At 43.3% G+C, this 22,590-nt stretch overlaps 1 protein-coding gene across 9 annotated transcripts in view; it reads left to right on the top strand.

Moving 5' to 3' along the window:
• Positions 1 to 22,590, top strand: part of LOC136446807 (RNA-binding motif, single-stranded-interacting protein 1-like) — a 121,213-nt gene that overhangs the window by 38,327 nt on the left and 60,296 nt on the right. For 8 of the 9 annotated variants that reach the window (XM_066445391.1, XM_066445392.1, XM_066445389.1 and 5 more), the window contains one exon: positions 6,232 to 6,279. The exons of the other annotated variant lie outside the window; for it this stretch is intronic. In XM_066445391.1, the coding sequence (XP_066301488.1) occupies positions 6,232 to 6,279 (48 nt within the window). The remainder of the gene's footprint in view (positions 1 to 6,231; positions 6,280 to 22,590) is intronic. 9 annotated transcript variants of the gene reach the window in all.

The following is a 22,590-nucleotide window of genomic DNA, read 5'->3' as shown; positions in this document are numbered from 1 at the left end:
CTGTCTTGTTAACATGTACGTAGGTTTAATTAGTGGAGAACGCTTTTACGCAAACCCTGGCGGATTGTTTCGCCGTGTCACTGTTATCTTGTGTGTCGGGTTGTGTAAGTTTGTCTTTCTGAGCGTGGTTAATAAAGAAAGGGCAGCTATCTGCGGGGACAAACATACGGAGAGCTTTCCCAAACAGACTGTGTGCATAGAGATGGCAAAACTCGAGTAGAGAGGGCCAGGCTAAGTAAATTAGCTGTTTCTCAGATTTTTAGGAAGTTTAAGTGTTATGTACGTATACAGCACAAAAAAGGAGCGACATATGTATGTAGATGATGGTTGTGGCATACCAATGCACGGAGGCCTTATCCAAGCAGTCTGTGTGCATAGAGATGGCAAAACTTTTGGCCATGAAAGCTAGTTAGTTGTTTCTCAGATTTTTGGAAGTAGTTTGTTACAGCGCAAAAATGGAGTAGAATAGATAACGGCTGTGGGAAATATGCAAAGGGCTTACCCAAACATTTCTATGTGCATGGAGATGGCAACTGCAGTAGAGAAGGCCATGGTAAGTTATTTAGTTGTTTGTCAGAAACAATTAAGTGGCACTCAAATGCAGACGAATTAAGGTATAACAGTTAAGGGAGTTATTATTATTATTAGATGGTAGTAGTGCCAATACTTAACTGTATACATTCATGATACTACATTGGATGCCAAGAAAACTTGTTGCAAGAAATATGAATATTGGAAGCAATATTGCTCAGCGGAACTGACAAATTGAACATAAGACAAAGAAAGAAGACTTTTGGTTTTAGATAGTAAACAAACTTAGAAATTTCAAATCATAACTACATGTAGTTCAGTCAGCTAAACTGGATCGAGATCACTTTCCTTTATTTTTCCTTTCCTGCAAACAACTTGACTTGGCCCCCAGAAATCCCAGTGTTTGTTCAGTGTGCTGTACATTGTACTACATGATAACATGATAACATATTTGCCGGCCCTCTTCAACTCAGGAATGTCAATATATGTGATCCCGAAGGTCAACAATGTTTGGGCAGGGGGGGGCCCAAGGTCAACACTGTTTGTTCTTTTTACTGGGCGTCTAATTTGACATTGATAAGAACCAATAAAAGAAAGGAATGTACTGTTATACCAGTAAAAGTATTATGTATTCTGGATGTTGGTTATTATACATGTACATGTACCTCTGAACATGTAGTAACGTGTGTTATATATCAATAATAGAATTACAGCTCTATTCCAACACAGAATGTTCTTATTAATTACCCAATGAGACTGCCAATAAAAGCAATTCACAGTGCACTGCTACACTTGAAGCATACTGGGTAACTGTTGGAGCGTTACTGTATCAGGATTTTACCTCTGACCAGCCTCTAGCTAATAGAATAAGTTCAACGTTAGTCGATAGACCTTTTTTTTTACTGTGTTTTTAATCTTACACTGAGAGTAGCCAATAAAGACAGGAATATGCTGCTGATTTAGATTCTACATTGGTCAGGGATTCCAACCCAGAACCGTCAGGATTTAGATTCTACATTGTTCAGGGATTCCAACCCAGAACCGTCAGGATTTAGATTCTACATTGGTCAGGGATTCCAACCCAGAACCTTCAGGATTTAGATTCTACAGCATTCAGGGATTCAACCCAGAAACTTCAGGATTTAGATTCTACAGCATTCAGGGATTCAAACCAGAAACTTCAGGATTTAGATTCTACATTGGTCAGGGACTCAAACCAGAACCTTCAGGATCTAGATTCTACATTGGTCAGGGATTCAAACCCAGAAACTTCAGGATTTAGATTCTACATTGGCATGCGCGGATCCAGAGGGGGGCGCACCCGGCGCGCGCCCCCCCGTTCGCGCCGTCCAAAAAAAAAAAAATACACAAGCCGACCGGCCAAAACTTTTGTTGAGGGCAAGGCTAGGGGCCGAGGATCAACCTTATATTATCATCCGCTCAAATGAAAAGAGAACTCTGTTAATTCTAGAGTTCTTGACTTCAGTATAGATATTATTAGACTAGTTTAGAGATTGATTAGGTTTATGCGCTGCCACGATACAAGACTTACCTTCCCGCCAGCCCAGAAAGCGGCGCTGGCAATCGAGGTCCGGGGCGGGGTCATCCTCTCCCGGGAAATTTAGTTACGATTTTCAAGCCATCAAAAATATATTCTGGTTGTCATAGTTTTTAGAATATACTAGTTTTATTATATTGCTTGCTTTGTCATTGTTGCTATACAGCTTAACAACTAGTGTCGAGCAATAAAGTTCATTCATTCATAAACGCAATTTCCCGCATGTTTAGAGGCAAATCTTGTATCGCCGCCATTGATGTTATCATCGATGGCGGTGCATTAAATAGGAACGACTCCCCCAAAAATTGCTGTTCAAAACGCTGGAAATCAGTAGAATAGGCTGTCACACACGTTGCTGTACACTTATCACACTCTGGTTTACTTCTATACTCGTGTTTTCAGGTACGTAGGTAACGTCGACCAAGTTTCACATTGGACATGGAAAATACTATTACGGTAACCGTAAAACTTTTGATAAAACCGGCTACCACATGTTCCAATTGGTTTAATTTTATGTTCATTCGTTTGTTCTCGACCAAAGAGTTCGATTTTATGTCGCTAACACCGGCGGTTCCCCGTGAACGTTACTAGCATGGAAAGGTAAGTAAACATGAACTTACAAGTAATATTCACAGACTGTAGTTTCTTTACAAACATAACGTTACCAGTTACCACTGACAACCAGCGTGGACAAGTATGAAACTAGTTAAGTTACGATGAAATAGATCCATTTGTGGGTCAAAGATGAGCAGGGCAAGTAAAGTACCGTCAAAAGAGTCCACATGACATCAATGCCGGTTCAATGTAGGGTCGATGCTAGAAAATTAAAGTCCGGCGGCAAAATCGTAACCGCTAGCCAAGACAGCCATGGAGACTAAAGAAAGTTATGTCTCAGGCTACATAACAGCCGCGTGCTTCGGCTCTCAGTTTGGTTTCACCCTGTACGTACTATTCCCGTTTCCTGCGTATGCGTCGTGCAGTCGTGCTACTTGCCAAATTTGAGCTAGTATTTGCGTCAAATTGAGCAAAATCGCGACACAACTTTGGACAAGATGGCTGTACTCAGCTGTACTCGGTGTACTCACTGCATCCAAACATAAACGAGGGAGATCACGATCACATTGCATGTTGATACACGTTGTAATACTTGCCAATATAAAATCCTAGGATAAGACGATTGGGTGATTTAAGTGATTTGTATTGATTTCTGGAAAACATATTAATTTTTTTATGCATTGATGTGTTTTCTTTTGTGCTTTGTTACGTTGCGATGCTATCAACATTCAGGCATTTCGTGACTTTCATGTTGGCGCGAGTTCGTCCCAGATATAACCGCTTGTAGAATCCGCTTGTAGAACCGCAAAAATCCGTATTGTTGTTATTAAAAGGGGACAATGAGAACAGGGAACAGCACCATATGTGAATGGTGTTCGAGTGAAAATTCCCCGCGGACGTACTAAGGGCCGTCGGCACTTTTTTTCCACTAAAATTTTCTTAGAGATTACGGGGGGCGTGCCGCACAGTGGCCCAGCGTGAGTTTGATGTTTTTGAGGTGTGCCGCGCCACCGGTCATGGACTGCTAACAATGCGTAACAGAGAACTCTGGAAGTTCACCGTTGGATCCTTCTTATGAAAGCAAGGCTGTTGTTCCTGTAAGATTCCTGTACTCCTGTTGACGGTAATTAGCAGCTTCAGTGGAAAACACAAAATGACCATGCGCATTTCTCAATTTTTTCTACCGACTTCACAGCAAAATGTGTGCCGAAATGTCAAAAATGGATCGGACGGCCAGTGCATGTGTCTGAGTCCAGGCCGTCCAAAGTGACAGTTGGCCTCATTTGACGGGCGGACGCCCCTTTGGCAGATTCAACGTAAAAAAATCTTTATCCCGCCGGGTTTTATTTTGCTCAGAAATGGTTCTAAAATGCACCAGAGAGCATCTAGATTTTTAAAAGTTTCCGGGGGAGGCCCCCCAGACCCCCCCAACGAGAGGGGGTGGAACCCCCTCTCGTGCTCTCCCCCCGCGCAGCTTACGCTGCGCGCCTTCGTGGCCTTCGGCCACGACTGATACTGCGCCCCCCCGTTCCCAAAATCCTGGATCCGCCGATGATTGGTCAGGGATTCGAACCAGACCCTTCAGGATTTAGATTCTACATTGGTCAGGGATTCCAACCCAGAACCTTCAGGATTTAGATTCTACATTGGTCAGGGATTCCAACCCAGAACCTTCAGGATTTAGATTCTACATTGGTCAGGGATTCCAACCCAGAACCTTCAGGATTTAGATTCTACATTGGTCAGGGACTGAAACCCAGAAACTTTAGATTTAGATTCTACATTGGTCAGGGATTCAAACCCAGAAACTTCAGGATTTAGATTCTACATCGTTCAGGGATTCCAACCCAACCTTCAGGATTTAGATTCTACATTGGTCAGGGACTGAAACCCAGAAACTTTAGATTTAGATTCTACATTGGTCAGGGATTCAAACCAGAACCTTCAGGTTTTAGATTCTACATTGGTCAGGGATTCAAACCTTCAGGATTTAGATTCTACATTGGTTAGGGATTCCAACCCAGAACCTTCAGGATTTAGATTCTACATTGGTCTGGGATTCAAACCCAGAAACTTTAGATTCTAAGTAAACAACCAAAAGTCCACCTTCACAGGGATTCGAACCCAGAAACTTTAGATTCTAAGTAGACAACCAAAAGTCCACATTGCCGGGGATTCAAACCCAGAAACTTAAGATTTTACATTGTAAGGCGGCACAATAAGTCCTGGACCTTGACAGGGATGTGAACCCAGAGCGTTCAGATTCTAAGTCGGCAACCTTCACCACAAGTCCACCTTACCCCCATGACTGATGAGTTCGTTTGGTGTCGCGACTCGCGAACAGATGAGTCCGGTCGTCGTGGCGACAAGGCAAACAGGGCGGGGTCACAGGATCAATAACCTCGTCGGAGAGCGGAGCACGAAACGATCGGGGCTGACGGCGTCAGGTTGTAATGATGACGGACTGGGGAAGAAATAGGATTAATGCAGTCCTGTAGTCTAGATCAGGGCGGGAGGGCGCTGGGTGGGATTCGTCATCTGCTGTCAGGTGGGCTGGGATTGTGTGAGAGACATGGATTGAAACACCACCTGTATAAACAGGTTAGAGCAGGTGAAAATGAAGCCGTGCTGGTATTTCTGATGTCTACCTGCATCTAACTTATCCCAGTGGTTCATATTAAGGTCCTATATGTATGTTAGATGGTTATGGTTCGTCTTCAGCTAAAAGACAGGCTGGGTTTGTGTGAGAGGATATTTTGTAGACTAGGGATTGAAACACCACCAGTCCTGTGTAAACAGGTTAGAGCAGGTAAAAATGGAGTCATGCTGGTATTTCTGATGTCTACCTGCATCTAACTTATCCCAGTGGTTCATATTAAGGTCCTATATGTATGTTAGATGGTTATGGTTCGTCTTCAGCTGTCAGATGGGCTGGGTTTGTGTGAGAGGATATTATGTAAATCAGAGATCGAAATACCACCTACAAATACAGGTTAAAGCAGGTAAAAATGAAGTCATGTAGGTAAAAATGAAGCCGTGCAGGTATTTCTTAATATGTATAAGTATGTTCCACCCAAAACATGTCTTGCTTGTAAAACTGTAGTCCTCTTTTGAAATACAACTTGTCTACTCAATAGTTTGAACCATAATGTCAGTAAATCAGTGAATGGTACAAAATATCTGCTTTTCGGTTTTCCTGTATGCACATTTTTTATAAAATTAGACTACCAGGTAGTTTATATGCACCATTGCATAATTAAGGGCTGATTAGAACCATTACAGCCTACATACATGTTTTCCTCATGTTGTTTAAAAACACATGTATCTGATAAAGCGTTAAGTGATGACAAGTTCTATTCTAGATCGTTTTGGGGTAGAATTTATGTCTGACCATCTCTTTTCTGTGTTCATAACTTAGAAAATTCTAGTCATAGTCAGTATCTTGTTCATTTTAGTCTAACGTACGTAAGGTACATGAAACACATACATGTATCCCAGTAGTTCGTAAGGTCCTATATATACGGTTGATGGTTATAGTTTTTTTTGTTGACTTTTTTTTTAATCCTCCCTTTTTGTTTGTTTTTCAGATTTTGGACGTTTGGGGGTCGAGCCGTTCCTACAGCCCCAGTTACATGGTAGGGAGACCTTCTTTTCTGTTGTAGAGAAAACCAGGAATGGTTGAGGAGGTTACAAAGAAGGGGGGTGGGAGATTCTTGCCACAAGGAAGAAGAATAGAAGTGATTCCATCTGGATAACTCATGACTGATTGAATGGAAAAATTCAGGATGATTTGAAATTGGAAATTCCTACTATTCACTTCGAGTTATATGTTGATGAAGGTTAGACATTGATTGATTCATAGTGACAGAACTTGCTCCGTGTCACTGACGAAAAGTAGTGGATGCTACTTGAAATGTCTGACCGTTTCCAATTTAAATCATATCCAGTCGCTTGAGTAAGTGCTACTCGGCACACTACACCTTATGTACAGTGTATTTCGTATTTTTGTATGTTTGCTTTTTGTAATGGTTGTGACCCAGATGTCATCCGCTCAGCATCTCCCCCTGTGGCCATTGTAAGAACTGCAGGTCTAGTCATTTCTTCACATGCAAATTTTTCAGAAGCTACAGTAACTGCAGTGCCTGAATGGTCAGGCATCGGTTTAGAGGCGTTCATCTGTCTAGTAGTTTGCTGGTCTGCTTTTAAGGTCATGAACCCAGATATGCACACTACTGGTAGGGGTTGCAGTCCTTTTCGTCAGTCCCATGTTGTAGAACCGCACCTTTCCGAACACATCGATAAGTTCAGGTCTGCCCCACAGCATGGTTGCTCAAACACATCTCAATACATTTTCCAGTAAATCATAATTCGTGTTAGAAAAACTGGTAGGCGTGTTTCTTAACAAACGACTTTGATAATTGGCTCGTAATTATGTGGTCTGCAATCTCTCAATGTGCTTAAAGTTAAACTACCGGAAAGTCTCGACCCATTTGATACAGTATAAGTGAGCTGAATGGAGTACAATGTTTTTCTTTTGTTGAAAATACACTTACAAATTTGCTTATGATTTACTTCGTGTCTAAGTTTCCTAAGACGATGTGCCATCATCATGTACCTTCCTGTTCGAGACAAGACAGAACCCAAGATTAGACTAAAGACGTCTTGACCTGAGTGAGGAGACATCTTGAGAATACTTACAAGATTGCCTGTAGTATGATTAGCTTAAGATCTCCCTGTCTACTAAGAAGTGAGGTGACATGTCTTGGCCCGAGCGAGGTGACGTCTTGAGTATTTTGGGACAGATAGAGCTCGGGTCCATCTGACCTTATTTGGGAGACATGAGTGTGTATTTGTCACACCCTCTGTGGGACCTGCTGACATGCAAGTGTTGTTGACATGATAATTGACACATGTAGCGTTTGTGTAGCGGCTTCTGTTCTGTAGCGTTTGTGTGGCGGCTTCTATAGAGCGTATGTGGCGACTTCTGGGGTCCAGACTTATTACTATTATTAGTATTCTCAACTTCTTTTGCAGAGCATCCTATGAAATTCTCTCTCAGCCAAGGAGGTCACATACATGTATATATATGTTTCTCTACCTGTGTTGATCACACAACACCATGGAAAAATTGAAAGAAAGATTTTAATATCTTGGCAGTATATTATGGGAAACAGGCAGGCCTTTGCATTTTAGGAATTATCATTAAGTGATTTTCCATTTATCTTATTTGCCTTTTCTCTTTTTTCTGTGGAACCCGATTTTCAAACCTGCAATTTGAGACTAAAGCAGAGGTGTTCCCAAGGTCACACAAGCAGAACCTCCCAAGGTCACACAAGAGTAATGACAGCTGTCATCGCCATGGCAACAGGTCATTGGCCAGTCAGCCATGATAAATAACCACTTTGGCGAAGTGAAGGTGGGAGGTATGGTATAACCAGGTGTAACCTTACCGGGTCAGGGGTCAAGGTTGTGGTGTGCCCTGGGAACCAGGTCAGAGGTCAAGGCTGTTGTCTATCCTGGGAACAAGACTCCATTAGTGGATCTTATGTAGGTTTGACCTGCTGCTTGTAAGTATGGCGTAAGTACTTCTGTGTAGGAGGTAATGTTTTCACCCTAGTATGGGTGTGTGTATGGTCTTAAATGAACATGCAAGTTTATGTTTCAGAGGAAACGTTCTGGAGTAATTTTGACCTCAAAGTGTCTTTTCTGCAACTGCTGTGACATTCTCTGATTGCACAGAAGTCTTTGCATTACACTGACCACAATTGCCACTAATTTGCAGCCAGTGTTTGCAGTAGGTCCAAAACACCCAGTAAGTTTTTTTATATTTCAATATGAATATTCAGGCCTTCTCTTCAAGCGTTGTTTGTGTGTGTCACAAGATTCACTGACTGGTCGCTGTTGTTTTTGTCCGAAATCACTCAATTTTTCCGCCAAAAATTATAAGGGACGGGACTTGAAAGCCAAGCCAGCATGGCAGAGTCTAAGACAGAGACTTTCTGTCCTACGCGTGGTTCGGACAAAGAACAGGGGATGTTTATCTTTGCACAAAAGATTTTCAGCTGGCTCAAAGCAGCTTCACCTAATTCTGCATCAAAGTGTGTAAGACAGTGATTAAGATGTCCAATTAAGGTGGCTTCACCTGCCTCTTAGCCAGGTGTGACTAAACTTAAGTCTTTACTGCAGTGTGTAAGATGTCTAGTCACTTCAAAGAATGTAAGGCAGTAACTGAGGTGTCTTGTCTAAGTGTTTAAGACTAAAACATCCAGTCTTAAAGACAACTTAAGAAATTCAACCATGGTGACTTTACTTAATTCTTCCCCAAATTGTGTAAGATAGCAACTAAGACTTGCAATCATTGTAGCTGTACTTAATTATTCTTGAGCAAAATATATAAGACAAGATCCTTGTGGTTTCACCTAATTCATCACCATTCCAAAATGTCTAAGAGATCAAGCGAGACATCCTACTTTCACAGCGGTGACAACTTGTATGATCTGCACAAAATAGTTGGGTTAGACACTAGACTTGAAGTGGTCTTTGAGTCAAAGCAGTGTCAGTGAGAGACACAGCGACTTGTATGATCAACACAACAAGTTTGGGTTAGCCCCCAGACATGAAGTGGCTGTTGGAGCCCCCAGCTCCCCTGTATCGGCACTTCTAGCAGCTGAATGGCCCTTTCTGGGGACTCAAGAGGCTCTAATGTTAGGATTAACACGCCTAACTTCCCCGGGATGGGGGTCGCGTAAAACGATACTCTGAGGGCTTCTACGGTAAACACGGCCTGAAAGGGGGGGGCAGATCGAAATGCGGCCGCTTTGTGCGAGTGTCATAGAAACCTGGGCTTGTGGGTTGGATTGGCATGTAGGTGTGCAAGGTTCACGCAGCTGAACACGATAAGGCTGAGCCTGGCAGGTATGTGAGGGGAGGGGGGTGCGAGAGGTCTGGACATGTTTGTAGGGAAGTCAACTGTGACTGTAGGGCTGCTGACATGGCTGAGTTAGAGTCTTGGACTCTGTTTCTCTGTGGACTCTGTGGTAAAATCTCCTTGGGGGCAGGTTAGCCCTAGAGCTGAGGAGCTGGCATGTGTAGGCCCTGGAAACAGTCTGGCACCCAGGCTAGGGGAGGGTTTGAGAGTTCTTTAGATGTTTGTTGGGAAGTCAACTGTGACTGTAGGGTGGCTGACATGGCTGAGTTAGAGTCTTGGACTTTGTTTCTCAGAGGGCTGTGGTAAATAAAATCTTGGGGGGCAGGTTAGCCCTAGAGCAAAGGAGCTGGCTTGTGTAGGCCCTGGAAACAGTCTGGCACCCAGGCTAGGGGAGGGTTTGAGAGTTCTTTAGATGTTTGTAGGGAAGTCAACTGTGACTGTAGGGTGGCTGACATGGCTGAGTTAGAGTCTTGGACTCTGTGTCTCGGGGCGTTGGTAAAATCTCCTGGGGGGCAGGTTAGCCCTAGAGCTGAGGAGCTGGCCTGTGTAGGCCCTGGAAACAGTCTGGCACCCAGGCTAGGGGAGGGTTTGAGAGTTCTTTAGATGTTTGTAGGGAAGTCAACTGTGACTGTAGGGCTGCTGACATGGCTGAGTTAGAGTCTTGGACTCTGTTTCTCAGGAGGCTGTGGTAAAATCCCCTGGGGGGCAGGTTGTCCCTAGAGCTGAGGAGCTGGCCTGTGTAGACCCTGGAAACAGTCTGGCACCCAGGCTAGCTAGGAGCTGGCCTGTGTAGGCCCTGGAAACAGTCTGGCATCCAGGCTAGGAGCAGGCCTGTTTAGGCCCTGGAAACAGTCTGGCATCCAGGCTAGGAGCTGGCCTGTGCAGGCCCTAGAAACAGTCTGGCATCCAGGCTAGGAGCTGGCCTGTGCAGGCCCTAGAAACAGTCTGGCATCCAGGCTAGGAGCTGGCCTGTGCAGGCCCTAGAAACAGTCTGGCATCCAGGCTAGGAGCTGGCCTGTGTAGGCCCTGGAAACAGTCTGGCATCCAGGCTAGGAGCTGGCCTGTATAGGCCCTGGAAACAGTCTGGCATCCAGGCTAGGAGCAGGCCTGTTTAGGCCCTGGAAACAGTCTGGCATCCAGGCTAGGAGCTGGCCTGTGCAGGCCCTAGAAACAGTCTGGCATCCAGGCTAGGAGCTGGTCTGTGCAGGCCCTGGAAACAGTCTGGCACCCAGGCTAGGAGCTGGCCTGTGTAGGCCCTGGAAACAGTCCGGCACCCAGGCTAGGAGAGGTCTTTAGATGTTTGTGTGGAAGTGAACTGTGACTGTAGGGCGGTGGTGGCACCTGGGATTGTGTGGTTGTTCTTGTACCTGTTTGAAAGAACGGCTGCCCAGGCTTCTCATGTTTCAGGGCAAGCAGTTTACGAAATGATGCATGTACTAGTTGTTCTTTTTTTGAAGTTTTGACCAAAATCAGAACTCCATCACCTTTTCAAACTTCCTTGTGAACAAGTTTAGATTTACAACTTTTTGTAGGTATGTTTTGGTACATTGTTCGTTTTACATCAGATGACAAGCACACAATCTTATGATCAAACTTTTAGCTTTCTAGCAACACAGAATTACGTTCAAACGTCCCTACATTTAGTACAAAGTCAGCACGCTTCCTGGTCTGTTGTCCACTTTGTTGTTCCTTCACCCTTCTCTAACTCAGGTCAGGTGGTTAGGAATAATGCCTGTACAAGGCAGGGTGCCTGTCTGATGATGGTGGTTAGAGTAGAAGCACCATAATGTAACATTCCACTGATTATGCTGGGGTCTCTCCAAGCCTCCAGGACTGCTGGGTGCCTCTGTGATGATGGGGGTCCAGGGTTGAACAAGTTTTCAAAAATTCACTTGCCCTATCGGGCAAGTAGAAAAAAAATCTACTTGCCCGAACCAACTTTTGACTTGCCCGAAATCTAAATGACATATTTTCTTTGCATCTTTGCTTGCGGCAATGAATTCTGTTATTTTTCAGTAAAAACGTCTTGTTAAGCATGTAATTATAGCAAAAAAGCTTTAACTACAAGACCAAGCTGTGTGGATGTCATGACCATATTTACGGGAAATGACAAAAACTTGAACAAGAAACATGATATTACAACGTATCTTCTTTCACTTAAACCACGCCAATTTCATTTGTTGCTTCTCAGATTTTTCAGAATAAAATCAGAGCGATACGGAAAAACATTTTTGCAAAAAGTCTAAGGTAAAGACACAGGCTTATTTAACATAAAGAACAACATTCAAGTTTTCAGCAAATGTTGTGTATCGATCATTCCTTAGATCCAGTACTACAATATTCCTGTGTTCACTGAGGGCTATTATTATTCTCCCATTTCTTTAGTAAACAGAAGAAAAAATCAGGTATTTGTCATATGATGGAAAAGTTACATTTAGATTGTTGTGGATCTAATATAACTAAACATGGTTCTTATGATATGGCCAGTTTTGAATCATTGTCGTGAAATTTTTATTTTCTAGATAACATTAGTCAATATCAATCCACACATGTACATCAAACAACATCTTCAAATGATTTTTTGCAGTATTAACATTTAGAAGTTGAACAGAAATTTAGAATATCCTGAATATACACTCAATCAGTTGTGGGAACCCTCAGAGTGTGTCATATGCACAATGTTGCTGTTCAATGAAAGAAGGAAAATGCTACATTGAGAGAGTGCTCACAGGGATATCATGTTTCAAAGGATTTGATGTTGCAAAGTTTCATGCCAGCAGGTCTACGAACTGAGAGAGCCATGGGTGTTTGTTTACATGTACTATGTGAGCCAAATTGTCCTGTTTTGGGTTGAATTCATAATCTTTTGGAATATTTTGAGAGAAATGTAGTTTCTAATGATAAGATACATTGTGGTGTGGTGTTTTTGTGATCCTTTCACTGGAATAAAGTTTGTTTTGAAACAGACTGCATGAAAAAATCTTACTTGCCCGATCGGGCAAGTGGGGGAGGATATCCACTTGCCCGAACAGCACTTTCACTTGCCCCGGGCAATCGGGCAACCATACTTGTTCAACCCTGGGGTCAGAGTAGAACACCACATGCCTCTACCTGTGCCCTGTTCTCTTTACTGGTCTATATTAGTACTGTACATGTAGGTTAGCTCTGAGTACCTGTGTGATCATGGCAGTTAGAGTAGAACATCACATGCCTCTACCTGTGCCCTGGTCTCTTTACTGGTCTACACTAGTAGTGTACATGTACATGTACAATGTAGGTTAGCTCTGAGTACCTGTGTGGTGATGGGTAAAAAAGGTAAAGCAGTCATCCTCAATTGAGGTGAAGCATGATGCTTTTCCAAGTAGCTAGTGGTAGTGCAATGTGACTTTGCCATGGCTTGTGTTTTTGGCCAAGCACACCGGGTCACCCCTACTCCTCTTGATAAGTGTGTTGGGTTCTTTTACGTGCAGAGGTTTGACGTAGAGCTTAGATGTCCCTGTTCATACCAGGCTCCGCGAATCTGGTTCACAGGGTTTGATTCCGATTTGGGATTCGGATAGTCGGGCTCCGCTCAGAGCCGGATTCGGACCGTTCATACCCGGATTCGCGAATCAGGATCAATCCTGTGCCTGGCTGAATCCAGATTTACAAAGCCTGGTATGAACAGGGTATTAGATCTAGATCAGAGTAGAACACCACATTCCTCTAGCCAGGCCTGGTCTCTTCAAACCTACATGTCGACCCCCTCAGGGTCTTACCTAGAGACAGGAGAGATCTCCGTCTGAGGGGGGATGAGCTGTGCTGAAATGTGGACTAAACCTGGTCTCAGACCTCCGTACCTGGTTAAGCTGATGTGTTACGCCGAATGGTGGTTATACCGGCTATATAGATACAGATACAGACCTGCGGCATCGATGTCAGACAACCTCCAGACCTTCTCACCTAAATTTTCCTGACATACTGTTTGAAAATGATGGGATATATACTATAGTATTCTATATCATTTATGAATAGAATATTCAGCACCCATGACAGAGTCATAAAATGCCTTTGAGATCTGACTGGCACCATAGGATTTTTATTTAGAAACATTGTTATTTGTATGATGTATGTCTGTATCATGTTGCTATGGGTCAATGTACCTGAAATAAACAAAATCATTAATTCAATCAATCAACCAATCAATTAATTTACTACTTTTTCCAGTCAGGTCATCTCCGAATGATATTGCACTGTGAGGTAGGCTTTAGCAAACTCAAAGCTCAAGTTCTTTCCCAACATTTCAAAGTCAGGAAATTACTACAAAATATCTTTGAATCCGCTTCAGATGATTTTATTTTTTTTAATGTAGGAATGTCAGAATTTACCTCAAACGTGACCGGTGAATTCCTCACATGAGGGAATGTCAGCCTTAGGAGAAGCCCTGCGTTAGGGTATGTAGTCCAGTGGTTAGCGATCTTGCCTCTGGAACTAGAAGCCCCGGGTTCGATCCCGGCTGTGTCGCTCACCCGACATGCACGCTACCGTTAAAGATCGCAGTCCTTAGGACGGGACGTTAAGCTGTGGTCCACTGTTCATTGTGCTTGTCGAAAAGAGCTAGGGGAATTTCCCCGGTACAATGAACCTGTAAATACTGTACATAGCGTCTGTCTTCTCTGTCACGATCAGTGGAAGAGTAGCTCATCTGTTCATTGAGTTCATTTGAGCTAAACTGGTTCGAGATCACTTTCCCTTTCCCTGTGCCCAGATTAAGTGAAGTGGCACACTTCTGCAGATGTGTGGAAGTTTGTCAGCTCTTGTAGGCGCCGACCTTCTAGCAAAACAGGCCAACGAGGTTGTAGTTTTGTCTTCTGCTGTACTCAAGGATGGAGATGGACACTTATCGACTCTCTAAGGACTACACAACACTCTTTAACACCCCAGGGCTGTCGCCAGGACCTGTCCCTCCGTCCAAGGATGGAAAATTGCTTGTTGAGATGGAAAAAACTTCCACCCGTCGGTCCAAAAATCTGAACTTTTCGACATGAAATTTATGAAAGTGTATTCTTGTCAGCTGAAAATGATGACTTTAACAACGAAAAGTCAAAACGTTGACTCCCAAGCAACGAGTGGGATGGAAAACATTTAAAGCTGGAGACAGCCCTGGGCCACACCATATGAATTTGCTGGTTCTTGTCTTTACAAAGATGAGGCTAAGTTCGAAAATCAACATGAAAGTCTAAGGGCGAAGTCTGTACCTTGGTACACACAGTTTCAGGGAGTGAATATAGTCAGATTGAAGTTTTCCTACCTGTTCTCTTTTTTAATGTTTTCCTCTTGCTTCATTTTTCCTATAAAATTAAGAAGAAAGAAATTATGTAGCCAGCCTCTGAGGATCGTTTTCAAGAACATTATATCCAGTTGTCGTCATGATAAATAAATGATAATGGCAGCCTTGCCAAGTATTGCATGATAGTTGAACTTGAAAGGAATTATGTTGGCATACATAATCATATTTGTACGGATAATTGACTGAATTGAATACTTAATTTTTCATGTGGGCGAACCTGAGATGTCATCTGAAGCCCAATTAGCCATGCAAAACCTCGCAGGAGAGTTTGAAAGACACAAGGTCTACATTTTCTTTCATGTCTTTTGAACAGTTCTAAGACTTTTCCCTTACCTCCTTAGAAGAGCTTTAAGACATTTCCCTAGAACGGCTTCAGGATCTTAGATGTCTCGTTTGAACATAACAAGGCTTCTGTACTTTCCAAGCAGATCAAACAGTGGCTTTTGGTACAGGTTGGCCCTTTTGATATTTCCCCTCTTAAATTTTAAAACATCCAAGACACCTCTCCAGAAATCCTCAGTCTGTAGTTTTTCAGGACTCTTTCTCCTAACACCCTCTCCTTCTTAAAACAGCTCCAAGGCTTCTTCCTTCCCTAGAAGCAGTTCTTAGACTCCTCAGAAACATCTAAGTCAAGTCGAGATTTAGAAACACCTAAGACATCTCCCCTGAAAGCCTACAGCTTTTCAGGCCATTTCCTCCCAACACCATCTTCTTAGAACAGTGCTTATAAAAGACTTCGTCAGCATTGCAGCTTCGTCAATATTCACACTGACAGGGGTGCAAATTGGATGATCTTTAAGACATTTCCAGTCTAAGACATCTCACAAGTAAGACTTCTACCTCCTTAGAAACATCTAAGACTTCTCCCCTTTTCCAACACCCCAGCCTGCAGCTTGTCAGCCCCCTTCTCCCCAACACCCTCTCCTAAGATCATGACATGGTAGGAAATTTTATCCTCTCCAAGATCTAGACATTTCCAGTCCAATATTTCTAAGTAATACTATGATAAGATTTCTCCCTCCTTAGAAACATCTAAGACTTCTCCCCATTCCAAGACTCCAGCCTGGAGCTTGTCAGGCCCCTACCTCCCAACACCCTCTCCTAAAGTCCTGACATGGTAGGAAATTTTATCCTCTCCAAGACCAAGACATTTCCAGTATTTCTAAGTATGATAAGAGTTCTCCCTTAGAAACATCTAAGACCTCTCCCCTTTTCCAAGACCCCAGCCTGGAGCTTGTCAGCCCCTTCCTCCCAACACCCTCTCCTAAAGTCCTGACATGGTAGGAAATTTTATTGTCTCCAACTTCCAAGACATTTCCAGTATTTCTAAGTATGATAAGAGTTCTCCCTCCTTAGAAACATCTAAGACTTCTCCCCTTTTCCAAGACCCCAGCCTGCAGCTTGTCAGCCCCCTTCCTCCCAACACCCTCCCTGACAGGCAGGGAAATTCGATCAGGCGTGAGTTTGGATAAGGATCAGTCATGGCCCAGCCCACTGTCCCACACCATGGGCCCACTGCACTCAGCCCTTCATGGGATAATTGTGGCCCCAGATTTCCCCCTATTAGTATTAGTCCAGCTTACTGACTCTGCAACCTCCTCCCTGCAAATTAAATTAAACTCCAGCTCTGAACGCACGGCCGGCAAATTCCTGCACACAGACCCGCCCCTCTGCTCCCCCCCTCCTGGCAGGAATGGGCCGACCCAACCCTGTCAGGCTGGAATGCGAAAATTGCCAGGATTTCCATACAAGCCTGCCCAATTGTGTTGAAACGGGCTGTAGATTTATGCAGCCCCCTGGTCTATGGTATGTGTGTGTATCTTCCCATCTGTCAAACCGCTGTGCGTGCGTGCCGTGGCCGAAACTGCGCAGTAAGGCACGGGATCCCCCCTCTCCTCGCAGAGATAGTGTCTGTGTGTGTGAGTTGAGGCATTACCTGGTCCCTCCCCCTCCCATTGTGTTGCTAACAGCCAGCCAGCAGCCCATTGGAGGCTGCCCTGTGATAGCAATCAGTGGAGCCGATGATGCGCCCTGCTTGTTGACATAGCCCCAAGGCGGACCCTCCCTCCAGCCCTCCCCAGTCACTGCTGCTTTACCTACGCAGGGAACACCGGCCCCACCAACGAACGTATACGAACGGTCGGACGACCCCCCGCCCCTGACGGCTTGTCGTTTTTTCCGTGCGAACATGAGAATTCGGGACTCATCCATGTACTCACCAATGGTGTACTACTATCCTGGGTATTCCTACTCTCACAAGCCTCACCAGGTGAGTCCCAACCTCCCCTCCCCTACGGAGGGGTATGCTTCCTCCTTACTACCATGTAATCTTGTCTTTAATCACCTTTCCTGTACCCCCAGAACTGTACCAAGATTCCACCCCTTACGGTATTATGTACATGAATGTGGGGATATCCAGTGCAAGGCTGGAACTCCCGATACTGTGCCCCCTGATTCTGTAAGCGGGTGATTCGTCAGGACCTGCTGAGGGTCCTCTGCCTGCCCGTAAAAGCTCCCTGATTATTCTTTGAAGAGTTCTTTGGTTGAAGTAAGGTCAGGGATGAGGAGGGGAGGGAGGGGTGCGTTAGGTTATGTGGCTGAAGGTTCCTGCGACATGTTGTAGGTAACCTGGCTGGGGCTCCGCTGTGGAATGTCCTTGCCTCAGGCCTGTGTTTACCCACCCAGGCTACTGCTGGGGAAGGCTGTAATTTGGGGAAAATGCAGGTCAGAGGTCAACCAAACGCCTCTTGTCAAATTAGCTGCTTATTAGGGCTGCCCCCGTGTTGAGATTTCTTTGGCGGAGTATTTGCGGAGTCCCGATTGATTGTTGATTGATGTCGGGGTGTATTTTCTCTGGGTATGTCCGAATGAGATGCGTCTTCCCCCATGTGTTTATCTTAGTGCTTTGCCATGCTGTGAGCACACATAATGCGGGCAGTCAACCCAGCCCTCCTGTGTGGGTCCCCTGGCTTTTACCCCTTCATTAACTCCTTTGCAAAGACACAACAGGACGGTTTTTGCCCCCTGTAAAAGTTTTATCTGGTCAGCGGGGTGAAATTGTGATTTTCTGGTAGCTCAGGGGGCGTGTGGCCGGGGCTTAGCTGTCAGGGTGATGTGTGGGGTGCTAGGAGGGGGGAAAGTGGGCAGTAGCTGCCATGGCTGGGTGAAAATTGGACATGTCAAAATGGCTTAACTGCTGATAAGGATCTCGGCACATTCTGATAACAGGTGAAGGATGGGGTTGGGGGGAGGGGGTTTCTTTTTCATGAAGTGTGAGGGATAGAAAAATGTTTGCATACACTCAGGGTGTTGTTATGTTTTCATACTGCCTTTTTTAACCAGATTTCAACATACCATTGTCAGATACTGAGACAGCCGTAAGTGGTAAATGTGAAAATGGCAACAATCAGAATACACAAGCAATCAGAGAATGTTTGCATCCACAACAGACGCAGGGAGGTGTTCTGATGGCATACTGCCTGTTCCCTCCAATTTTGAGGCACTGTTTAAATTACAGACATCTATCAGTGAGAAATATCGTAAAAACTGCAATACTCAACTCTGAGAGCAGTGAGATATTTTTTTGTTATTAAGGGATTTTTATAGACATGGAATGGGGAAGGATATAAAAAAATGTTTGCATTAAGGATCAGCCTCTGGGTAATGTTTTGATACTGCCTTTTTCCCACCACAATTTGAGTTACTGTCAACATCCATGCTGTTCGTGGTACATGTTTTGAAAATCAAAGCAAGACAAAAGGAATAAAAATTACGAAAATTGAATTACTAAGATTAAACATATCAGGAAATGTAGGCTTCTGTAGCAGGCTGTAATGAATGCCACTAAAGCAATGAGAAAACAACACTCAGTCAGAAAACAACATCAAATCAAGACTGAAGATGTCACCCAGAACCTGTTACAGAGGCCGAGGAAATGCAACAAATGTGGCAAAATCGTCAGCCATCACAATACTGAAACAAATCAGAAAGCATTTGAATTTTGGTAATGAAGAAAATGAGAGAAGGAAATTGCAATATCAGGTGACTTACTGTGGATGTTGGGAAAATGTGAGGAATTTTGGGGCCGCTGTCAGCACACGGTACCCAACAGAAAATAAACGTTTCCGAATAAACATTTCCGGTGATGGAGAAAAAGGAAATGAAAAAGTGTGACTTTAAATCACTTGCTGTGGATGAGATAAATGTCGGCCATCAAAAAAACTGCAGAAATCAGGAAACAGTAATACAGCACCAGCAATAAATAATAGGCCACACCAAATTTACTGGTTGGTTGTTGGGTTTTTATTTATTTATCAGACTCATCCATTACAAAAATGGAGGGGGAGACAAAACATGTGATCACTCACCTCTGCCAGTTGTCTCCAAGATACAACATACAAGAATAAGAAAACTGTACAAATTCACACTTTTAACAGTACTATTTACAGTGAAAAGATAAGCATATAAACCATAACAAAGCAATATAATGACAGAAAAGAAATTTTAAAAGAAATTATACATAATGGAAATATTACCTTGAAAACACAGTCTAAGGGCTGTACCTTGCATTACTACACACAGTTTCGGGGAGTGAATATACATGAAGTACGATGCAACTTTTCCTCCCACTCTAGTCCCAGCCTTCTGTTTTCATCTTGACTGCTAGTTAAATCTTCATTCAAAATGTCTGAGAATCAAGGAAATGAATCGTTTTGGCCAAAGGAAAAGAAAAATTGCGATATCAGATGATTTCCTCTGTAGGCCAGGAAACTCTCGCCTGTCAGTGGGTCAGGGAAGTAGTGATGTGATTTATAGGGTACGACTAATGAAGTAGTGAAGCTGCCCCATCAAAAACACATTGGACATGTGGTGTGAGACTGGGAGGGCACACGCCATAAAACATCATCCAGTGCTGCAAGAAGTGATGTTGGACACAACATGTATGACTTGGGCCTCTCTTGTAGATCTACAATGTCCAGGAAATTAGACATTTTGGAATGATCAAGTACCCCATCAGAAACTAAACTTGAATTGGACATGTGGTGTGAGACTGGGAGGGCACACGCCATAAAACATCGCTGCAAGACATGGTGTTGGAAATTATCAGGCCTAGAAACTATATGAGCGGTGGACTTTCTTGTACAATGTCTAGGAAATTAGAGGCGTTTTTTGATGATCAAGTGCCCCTTCAGAAACTACAAACCACATTGGTCTTATTGGAGGTGTGGTGTGAGACTGCTAAACTCTATAAAACATGCTTTGCTGGCTAGACGTTGTGTCCTTGGGAAAGGCACTCAACTTGACTTTCCTCACTCCGCCCAGGTGTCAAAATGGTACCTGACAGCTCACCCTTAGAACTGTGTGTATCAAAGTACAGACTTTCCCCTCAGACTCTGTTTTCATGTTGATCTTTCAATCAAGAAATTAAATTGATGTAGCCTAATCGAAAAACAACATTTGACCTACATTGTGATACTACTACTAGCATACAGGGAACACATAAAAAACAACATTCAATGTGCAGTGTGAATGTGATACTAGCCTACTGCAAACACAGAGTGCATAAATAACATTGTAGACACGGCTGCCAAAGCCTCCCACCTAATCAAGGCATTTGGCCTTCCTTGTGCAATGTCTTGGAAATAAGCTGATCTTCTTGAACCTTGTAATTTTAATCCAAGAGGATCAGTGCTGCTCACTTTGCGTCTTGAAAGATGCTTTGAGTTTGAAGTCTTTGAAGTCAAAAATCTCTAGGCCTTTTGGTCTTCCTTGCGCGGTGTCTTGGGAAAAAGGTAATTTCCCTTTAATTGTTAGTAAATGATCAATAATGGAGTAAGGTATGTGCATACATTTTTTTCGTGCTGATGAAATTGTTTATAAAAGATTCATAAGAACTTTCTGATTAGACTCCTTGACTGTAGAATTACAAATGTTATCATAATTTGAGTTTGTCCTTTAATGTACAGACTTGAAGTTGAGAAAATAGCAATTTAAAAAAAAAAAGAAGCCAAACCCTAAGATTTTATTTCGTAGCAGTTCTTATTAGAATAGTCACTTGTTCCACTTGTCACTGTTGTTACCTGATACTGTGTGTAACCTTTTTCTATATAGTATATATATACTGTTTTATGTTGCAATTAGCCTTTGGGCAAGAATTTGAAAATTAAACTCTATTCGAACCATAGATGCAAACTTATGTGACTTGTGAAAATAGTAGTTTCGAGAACACTCTTGCATCGAGGCTGATTTATTCTGGGCTTTCCTTTATTTTTTGTGAAGCAGTATTTGATATTTTCCTATTGTGTACTCAGTCGGTGAATGTTCAGTATAATCGATGAGGGATGCTGCTTTATACAACGTTTGTGTGCACTGAGAATGGAGGTAGATTTGCCTCTGTACTGACTGCCAGCGTTTGGAATTTTCCACGCCGGTTTGATCAATGGTAGGCAGCAGATGATAAGGTTTCATTCATATTCCCTTTCCCAGACCGAGGCGAGAGGCACGGCCGCTTCAAATATGTATGATAATGTGTACGTAGGCCGGGCCTTGATGTCGTGATGAATGATATCCGTGTAAATGCAGGCCTTTCAGCTTTACGTAAGAGCATTTGTCAACCCGGTGTAGCCCAGGATTTGGTATATTTATATGATTTTTTTTTGGCTGGTTTTGACAGGGCTGGAAATACTGTGCGTGTGCATTTTTGTGCACCGAAAATTGAAGCTGTGCACCTAATATTTTAACAGTGCACCTAAATGTTTGTGTGGGTTACATATGTTAAGGTACAATTGTACACTTTTATATTCATAACATGTGAGTGTCAGAAAAACCTTTGCTGTACTATTTCTTTAGAATTTTGAAGTTAGCTATTATAGAATCTTAGATCAAGCTCTGAAGAGAGGCAAGAAGGTTTGTAATTAATCTAATTTAGGTTTTGCTAAGATTCTACTTTATTTCATGTTGTGCACCCAAAATTTTATCTCTGTGCACCTAAATATTTAGGTTAGGTGTGCACCTGTTCCCCAGAATTAATTTCGAGCCCTAGTCGTGCTCTATCGAGCAGAAATCACCCCACATGAGAAGATTAGAGGTTTATATTTGCCAGGGTTATCCGAGGACAGGTTTACTTTGCTCGTGTACATATGTCGAGTAATTCAACACTTGTACGTTCTGTAACGACTTTTTGTGAGGAGGGCGTATCGAGTGTCCAGCCTGTCGTGTATTGTGATCAATAGGGGCAAAGCTCCGGTTATTATCCCACAATTGTCTGAAAATCTATCCTAGGGAAAGCCAACACCGCTATGTAAAGGGTGTTTTTATCTGTGCAAGTGGCCGATAGATACCCTGTACGGCCGGAAACCTTTATTTCCCATCTAGGATCGTTATCCCTAACACAATTAGCCCTCAGGACTGACAAAGTATGTCAGGTGATCGTTTGGACAAAATGTGTTGAAAAACATTTCTATACGACGTAATCTTGTTTGAGTCGGAGAACAGAGGATCTAGGGAAAACAGAGATACCTTTCGAAGCCTCAGGGTTTGGCGGAAACGAATATAAATCGCCTCCCCCGAGAGTTAGAGGCGGTATTTTCTGCTAAAGCGGCGGGATCTGATATTCTGGAATAGCTTGTGGATACAACCTTAGAGCAGGACAAGAGAAGCATCGTTCTGTTCAAAGGTAAAACGATTCAA

The sequence above is a fragment of the Branchiostoma lanceolatum genome, chromosome 13 (genome assembly GCF_035083965.1).
Source record: "Branchiostoma lanceolatum isolate klBraLanc5 chromosome 13, klBraLanc5.hap2, whole genome shotgun sequence".
In the NCBI taxonomy this organism is placed as follows: Eukaryota; Metazoa; Chordata; class Leptocardii; order Amphioxiformes; family Branchiostomatidae; genus Branchiostoma; species Branchiostoma lanceolatum.
This window is presented reverse-complemented; position numbering and strand designations above follow the sequence as displayed.